The 8,856-nt window shown below is 28.2% G+C and overlaps 1 protein-coding gene and 1 long non-coding RNA gene across 3 annotated transcripts; one reads left to right on the forward strand and one right to left on the reverse strand.

Annotated features, from left to right (window-relative positions):
- Nucleotides 1-355: 355 nt before the first annotated feature.
- Nucleotides 356-6,045, reverse strand: LOC136075419 (uncharacterized). 2 transcript variants are annotated; one of them, XM_065788538.1, is made up of 7 exons: nt 5,988-6,045; nt 3,248-4,770; nt 2,846-3,058; nt 1,745-2,767; nt 1,365-1,554; nt 1,245-1,281; nt 356-1,086 (listed from the first exon to the last, which is right to left on the reverse strand). In XM_065788538.1, the coding sequence occupies exon 4, from the start codon at nt 2,754-2,756 to the stop codon at nt 1,899-1,901; it is 858 nt and encodes a 285-aa protein (XP_065644610.1). In that variant the 5' UTR covers nt 2,757-2,767; nt 2,846-3,058; nt 3,248-4,770; nt 5,988-6,045; the 3' UTR covers nt 356-1,086; nt 1,245-1,281; nt 1,365-1,554; nt 1,745-1,898. The 2 variants fall into 2 exon arrangements, with proteins under 2 accessions (XP_065644610.1, XP_065644609.1); XM_065788537.1 differs by lacking the exon at nt 5,988-6,045 and having other exon boundaries at nt 3,248-5,062.
- A 2,126-nt stretch (nt 6,046-8,171) lies between these two features.
- Nucleotides 8,172-8,765, forward strand: LOC136075421 (uncharacterized). Its single transcript, XR_010635929.1, has 2 exons — nt 8,172-8,350; nt 8,436-8,765. It is a non-coding gene; the product is annotated as an uncharacterized LOC136075421 (long non-coding RNA).
- The last annotated feature ends 91 nt before the right edge of the window (nt 8,766-8,856 follow it).

Consider the following 8,856-nt stretch of genomic DNA (forward strand, 5'->3'; position numbering starts at 1 on the left):
TAATAATATTGCGTACATTTTGAAAACAAAAATATTTACCAGTAAAACGCTTTATCCTATCTATTCTATATATATATATAGTATAAAATATATAAAATATAGGAAAAACGTGTCACTGGACTATCTGATATTTTTATTTCTGCCTCCTTTTCACTGCAGTTATAGTTTTAAAATGTTATCCCGTTCCACAAAAATTTTTGAATTACCTTCTTATAAAAAAACTTGTTATAAAAAAAACAGACGTGTATTAATTATTGGTGGGGCCTTAAAAAATAGTGGGACTTACGCAATTGCGCTTGCGGCACTACGACACTGACCTTATCATACAATAAGCGGAAATATATTATGTCAAATATTAAGATTAGTAGTTTCCGTATCTCTTTCGATAATAAATAATACCTATATATATAATATAATATAATATAATAAATACCCCTCTTCTAAAATAGATTACTATTCTACTTTAATAACATAAATACGCCATTCAAATGTAAATAGTTATTTGCTTGTAAATATAATTAGTAGATAAAAAAAAATTTCACTTAAACAATTATTTTCCCATTTGCTAAATAATGTTTTTAACAGAATTGTGGCTATGAAAGTAGCCTTTTTTGTGTGTGAATATTTATACTTCATAATGCAAACAAGGCGCAAATTTTCCTTTTACCATTGATCATTGACATCCTAAGAGATAAAAAGTCGATTCTTTAGTCCATAGATTAAACACTATTAAACGGTATCTAAAATAAAATAGATCTCTGAAAAAATATAATACACAATCATCAAGGCAAAAGAAGTCAAATATCCTGATTAATAAATACCTAACTGTTACTACTGCACTAATAAATATAATCTAAATAATATATATAAATATAATTTAACTATTTTCTTGTCTTATTAAAACATCAACATTCATAGAAACAAAACTCTACAAGCTCTTAGTTAAAACCTTGCAATGATAAATAAAAATATATCTAAGTAAGCTCTAGAGTAAAAATAAATCAAAATAACTTAACTTCTGATGCATAACATAATTTACCATTAAATAGAAACATCTATAGAAGCAAGTTGATCCCTCAATGTTTGCTGACATAAAAATAAAAGTTAAAAAAATAATGATTTTATTATAACCGAACCATAAAGGAATCAATTAAAACTATTAAATCAATATAATAAGAACTCTTGATGTATAACACATTTTACTATTTAAATAGAAAAATCATTGATGAATAAAAAAAGCCAACCTTTTAATGTTTTCTTGAGCAACTACTCACCATAATACTTGAAATAAAATACATTAAAATAGTTTAAAATATAAAATATGTCTAAGGCATATTGGTTAAATAAAATGACTTAACACTAACATTTTGTCTTGTTAATGCATTAGCATCTGTGTATCACCAACATCATCATCAACATATTTGTGAAAAGTCAAGTAAATAGTTAAGTTTAACTTTAAGTGATCTTTCCTGTTTCCCAGGAGGGTGTTCATGTAAATGGTGCTCACTTTGCAACCAAATCAACATTATTAGATATTGGTAACTACCCAACTACCTGAAATAAAAACTGATATATACAATTAATGAATTTAAAAAAATATCTTTTTATAAGCATACAAAAAAAGGAGAGGATGGGGGGGGGGGGGTGAAAGAGTAAAATAGATCTAATAAAAAGATCCACATCTGTAAATGAAATCTATTAATGCAAGTATATAAACTATGTTATTATTTACAGTAACATATACCTTTTTACTACCTATTTGCACACAATTTGCTTATGATAACATCAAATCACCGCTTATGATGTCTGCAGATAATTGATATTTGCTCATATGGTATTCAACAGCATCATCGTCCTCGTTTTCATTTGGTTTCCAATAGGAAACTATATAGAAAGCATTATATTTTTTTTTTAATGCTAAGAAGCCTGCCATAGTACATATTTTGGCTTTTTGTGTCAGCATCATACCACATGTGGCATATACCTCTTCCAACAGCATCTCCATTGAGAATGTCTTCAATATCTGCAGTTTCATTATTTTCCAGATCTGGGAAGAGTTGTTTTACCTGTAGAGGCATGCATTTTTTTAATATTTTTTCCACTTTTCTTTTTTCTTTCTCTTCCTTATTTTGAATCTTTTTACCCATGCGTTTAATCAATTCTGCCTTCATTTCTTCATGGCATTGTATGTTTGCTAAGCGCTTTTTACCTGCTGAGGAGATAGACCAGGCTATCAATTTATTTCGTATATCAGTTGGTTTTTTAGAAAGAAAATCAGTTGTCTTATTCTTGCATGCGGGAATTTTTGATGACAAATAACAAATTATGGCATTAGGAGCTTTTTGCTTTACAGCACTAAGCATACCCACAAGTTCTTCACAGTCAATATTATGTGGACGTGCTGATAATGTCTGGGACTTGAGTTGGTCAGTTAAGGTCATAGTAAACTGTCGCTCATACTGACGCTTAATAACACTAATGATAGCATTTAGACAGCTGGCTAATGCGTCCCTCATTTCGTCAGTCCTTGGGAAAAAGTCTATAAGTGATTGAAAAACTGGATCATTGAGATCACCTCCAAAAAAGATTGTTTTTCTGTGAATAAGGGAAAGAGCCTTTGTGCTGCTTTCAACAAGTGCATTGCAAACATTTTTGATCACTTGGATGCCAGACAAGTAGTCAAGTCCTGGTACAACATAGAATTTTTTCATCCAGGGACCAGTCACTAACTTTCCAATTAAACCTAGGGCACACATCTCGCGTATACCTAAAATTAAATAAAATATGCCATAAAAAAAAAAATTAGAACCAAATTTTTAATTATTATTCCATCATAAAATCTAACCTGTTTCAGATGTGAAGTCTTGGAAAAGACTATTTCTCAGTCCTCCACATAACACTACTCCAGAAAAAAGAAAACTCTGAAGTTTATGGTAGTGATGTATTAAAATTCCACACGTATGAAAAAGTATGTGCAACCGATTTCCCCTATAGCGTGGTATAAGTCCTCTAGGAAGACCATGCTCGTCCAAAAAGGTGACAAAGCCTTTTGGATCACCTATAAAAATAAAATTAAAACTAAAAGTGCAATGCAAAGAAATTATTTACAAATTTTAAACGAGTATGTTAACACATTTATTATGTTCAGATTTAAATTCAAAATAACAACTTGAAATAAAATAATTCAAAATATCAAGAAAACATCATTATAGTAAAAATATGATAAGAGTTTATCATATTTATTTACCTTTACCATCTTTGTAACGGAGTTTATTTAACTGAACAACAATGTTTGCTGCAAAACAATCTCTACCAAAAAGCTTCCCTTTTGAAGTTTCCAAAGCTTGTAGTGACGACTTGCAAGCAGGAGTGATTGTATCCAATGGGTGAAGGTGACAAAGTGTTTAACTTTGTTACAGTTGCATGGTTCACTGTCACTCTGTCACTCATTATGTTAGTTATGTTGCTGATAATGGTGCTTCGTACATCAGTATATTGTTCCTGGTAAAAGTCACTATACAACTTAGCAAGATTATCCACAGACTTTGTAATATGACTCATATAGTCATAAGCTGTACCACCAGCAAGCTGATCAATGGCTACAACCAAGCATGAAGATTCAGTTGTTAAGTGCACAACATTAACATGAACACCCTCCTGGGTTGTGGCATCAAAACCAAGAGTCAAATTTTTTGTTGAGAATGCTATCTCAGCAGCCCGGAGTTCTGAAATAATACCCAGCTTGCGCATCATCTGCTCCACAGTTTTGCGATGCGGAATGTCACTAAATCTATACCCAAAATATTCTCCAACTTTATGAAGAAGTTGGGGCACACTGTGTGTAGGAACTTGACATTCCAGCATGTCATAGATAAGTGACCTAATATCAAATGAGTAAACTTATTTACATCTGATGCTTTGTATTTTCTGCTGCATTTGCTCTATCTTTTCCTGTAAAATAAGCATATCATTTTGCAGGACACTAATCTCTACATTCTTGTCAGCAAGTTGTTGACGTAAGATAACTTCTTCAGTAGACAGAAAATTTGAAATTTGAAGCTTATTCAGCTGTAAGTTTAGACGCTGGACTTTTAATTTATTCCGCAAACTTCGAATCGTCTTTTCTTTGCAAGCATTAGTCTCTTTGAAATGTTTAAATCGTGGCCTTGTTTTAATTTTTTCTTTCAACACCTTTACATCCTCTCTATGCTTTTGTTTTTCGGTACCAATTTCAGTCGCAAAAACACTTAATCTCTGTTTTAAAAGATTTTTTCTTGGCGTCAACTGGTCAGCTCTTAACCTGGATAACAAAGGACTTCTTTTATTCGGCAAAGACAAAATATTATTATGCTTAGGAGATGAGGCAACTGACAAAGATGAAACAATTTTACTTGAATTTGGGGTTGACTGAAATGATTGTGTTGCTGGCAATTTTGTTGCTTGACAAATGAAAGGCTCGTTGCAGAAGTCAACAAAACGTTTCGAATCTCTTAAAAAATTGCAAGCCCATTTTTTTGATACATTAACAAGAAATTTAGTTTGACTATAGCAAATATTGAAGCCATAAAGTTTATTGACTTGCTCAATAGTTAATTGATGTGATTCATTATTGTTGATGAATACAAACCGAATATGCCCATTTTTACAATTGTTATCTACCTGCAAAGGCAATGCAAAGTTTGATTCTAAATGTTTTTTTGCTGCACCACGAAACACACACATATTCTTTTTGGGACCCATAATACCATACAATGTCACATAGAGTTATTTCTAAAATGAAAAAAGAATTTCCAGTGAAAATTGGTTACTTGTTTCTGTTTTAAGCAAAAAACATTTAATTGATATCATTTGTATGCAATAAATATTGAGTTTAATCAATCATGAGTTAACTTTACCAATGGTTTAAAATAATTTATCATGATAATAATTATAAGCTTTATAACCATATGGTTATCATCTGGTGATATATCACCTATAATCTATCAATTATGTTATGATACTGATGACATTGTATTATGATAGTCTATGAGTGATATCTCACTCACTTATCATAACCAACTTGCATATCCTTTTTATTATGATAAATTTATTTTTAAATTTAATTCTTAATAAGTAATAAAAGTAACAATAAAATATTACTATATAATAATTATAATTATAACAATTATTATCATTATATATCGTTTTCAAATTTATTATAGACATATATATATATATATATATATATATATATTTATTATTATTATTATAATTATTATTATTATTGTTATTACATATTATTATATAAATATACATATAGGAGGAGGGGGGCTAACAACGATCTTTTTAAAAAGTTCGTTGTTAGCCCCCCTCTGCCTACCTTTATTCTCCGGATAAAGTTAAATTCAAGTACCTATACTGCAACAAGTAATAAGGTGTCTGCTACATAATATTTTTTAATAAAATTTGGCATGCACTTAGAAAATAAGTTTTTGCACAGGGAAAAATAGATTTAAAAAAGTTATCAACATTCCTTTAATATAAATTTTACATCTGATCAACAACGAATTTTTTCAGAACAGTAAATTTAATGATAGCGGTGGTAACTACTAAAAAGAACAACATAAAAATAATGCCTAACTTTTAACTTTTTCTAAAAGTATATACTTTGGTTCAAAACTCCACAAAATAACACATTCTTATAGCACATAAGTACTTATTTTGCTACAAAAAATTAGGTATCTGCTACATAATATTTTTTAATGAAATTTGGCATGCACTTAGAAAATAAGTTTTTGCACTGGGCCCAATAGATTTAAAAAAGTTATCAACATTCCTCTAATATGAATTATACATCTGATCAAAAACAAAGTTTTTAAGAACCATAAATTCAACGATAGCGGTGGTAACTACAAAAAAGAACAACACAAAAATAATGTTTAACTATTCTACTTTTCAAAAAATATATATGTTGATATGAAATTCTACAAAATAACACAAGAAAATACATTTTTACAACACATACGTCCTGCACGCTTCACTAAAATGGTCGAAGATCGGTGCCGTAAATCGAAGGATATGCGCGTACCTATATATGTATATATTATTATTATATGCTTTATCTTTTTTGTAATATATGACATCTCGATCTTTACTTGTTAAAAAAGATTAATGCTTATTTCATATTTTAATATTATTTAAATATTATATGATTAATATATATATTTGAATTGTATTTATGAAATTATTATTGTATATATTATATAACTTTTATTACTATTGTTATTATGTACAATATAAATATAATATATATATAACGCGGATTTGTTCAATGTTTTCCCCACAAAAAGATGATTATGATGCTATTGTATTTGAAACTGCATTATACTTATTTTTCAATGTTGACAACCTTCCAATATGTAAAGCAAGTTTCTCTCAAATATAGCATTGCTTTTTTAAAAAATTGTTTCATGATTTAGATCAAAGAAGTAGCAACACCAGAAAACCTTGTTACCAAAACATTTGGCGACTCACCATGTAAGACTTGTGTTAAAAGTATGTGATTTAAGATAATTATTTAATAATCATATTATTATTTAAGTTTTTATTTGTTTCTTTTTAGCTAAATTTGGTGTCGCCAGCTATTATTGGAGAAAATATCGACTTATTCATTAGATAAAGTTTGATGCATGCTCTTACCCGGTTTTCTTCTTCACGTTTCAATCATGTATATTTTAGGTGACCTCGTCCAGGTTACAATTTTACTTGATTGAAGCATGAAAATTATGTTGCCAAAATATTGTGTATTTTGGATCTTTTTTTATTCTTTATAAAAACCTATGATTAGAAACTTGGAAAGATATTCTTTATTTTATTTACTATTTTTTTATAATTGAGTTTCAGGGATTATTTTTTTTGGGATATTCCCGGAATACCGGATATTTTTCTGAAATTTATCTTTTTCCAAATATCCGAAAAGTCTTCCATACATGCAAGTTAAAGTATATATTATTGTCATCAACTTGGCTGAATGCAAAATTAAGGGAAAAATTAGGGGGAAAATATTCTGAATTTTTTCAGGATATTTTCCGCTAACAATTTTCAAAATTTTTTAAATATAATGATTATATGAAATATGTAGTTTATATATTCATTATTGTAATTACTTTTTATTATACTTTTATAATAATCTAATTATTTTGCATTGTAGTTTATAATAATAAAAAAAGTATCAGGGTATAAGATATCTTATAACATCGCAATGCATTTTTGACAAAAATAAAATGTCACATATATAATATTTTATCTAAACTTATTATATTATTTTAAATCTTTAAGTTTTATCAATTTAGGTTTTATAAATATATTACAAAGCTTAATTCAAAATCGTGTAACGTTATGGCAGATAATTCTCATATTGCAACATGCAAAAGATCAAACCCTAAAACAAGGTATACTTTTTTATCTACCCTATTATATAATATTTTAGACTGTCAAACTTGTTGATATAATTAATTTAATAATAAATAAGTTATTATAAATTATTTAATATTAAATTTATTAAACTAGATGAAAAATGATAAGTTCTGTATGGGTGACCTAATTTGACAATACTTTATTATACATACTTTTAGTTTTATACTTAATATATTATATATAATTAGGGTAGATGAGGCTCCTTAGTCGTGGTGAATGTTTCCACAGCAAAAGGAGCCTCAAGATGATAATCTCACCATGGGTTGGAAAATCATGATATAAAATCTCCACTATAATGTTGTGTGGTTATGTGGTAACTATTACATTTTTAAAAATTGTTATAATTTTTTCTGTGTGCATTCTAAAATTACATTTAATGTTCAAAACTTTGTAGATTACTCATTTAAAGCAATTTCGTGGGGTGTCACCTTTGCATCTAGTGAGTTAATGTATGAACAAGTTAATACAGAAACAAGTGCAAATATAAGAAGATGGAAAACAAAGAAAACAAATTATTTAATCAGATGTTATCACATAAGGCGAGTACAAGTCTTTTTCTAATCACGCCCATCAGTTATAAACTTTATATATAGATATATATTTATCTATAGACAGATATTAGATATAGATATATATAGATAAACAATATTTTTTTAGACTTGTATTTATTATTTTGTACTTCTTTTTTTTATTTATCTGTCGACTTTTTTGTTATGTCTTTTTTTATTTAATCCTTATTTATTTTTTGGCAATAATAGTATAAAATTAGAAGGCAAATGACTTTTTTTATTTTTCTACATTGTATGTAGTATTGTTTTCTTAAAATTATTTAATGATTTAGATAAAAGAAAACAACTAGAAAATCTTGTAGCCAAAATGGTTGGCAACTTACCAAGTAAGATTTGTTTTAAAAGTTTGTGGTTTAAGATAATTGTTAAATAATCATATTATTATTTAAGATTTTATTCGTTTCTTTTCAGCTAAATCTGATTGATTAGATAAAGTTTGATGCGTACTCTTATAGGAGAAAGTATCGACTGATTTGTTAGATTATGTTTGAAGCGTGCTTTTATGGGAGAATATAACGACTGGTTCGTTAGATTAAGTTTGAAGTGCGCTCTTTGTGGATCGAAGCGTGCTCTTCGTAAGTTGCAGATCTATGACTTTGTACTTATTACTTATTGGATATAAGGAGGATATTTTAACAAAAGTGCAGCTTTTATTACAAATTCAAAATGTTTATGTCAAGAACTAATATACTGACTAATAAAACCATGTAATTTAATACGTATTAAATATTTCCTCGACGATGAGTTTTTTTTCTTTACACGAATCAAAACACTTCGTTTTTATAAAGCATAGTTATTGCTAAAATATTACGTGCCAAAATTAACGTAAAAA

Source organism: Hydra vulgaris, chromosome 01 (genome assembly GCF_038396675.1).
Source record: "Hydra vulgaris chromosome 01, alternate assembly HydraT2T_AEP".
In the NCBI taxonomy this organism is placed as follows: domain Eukaryota; kingdom Metazoa; phylum Cnidaria; class Hydrozoa; order Anthoathecata; family Hydridae; genus Hydra; species Hydra vulgaris.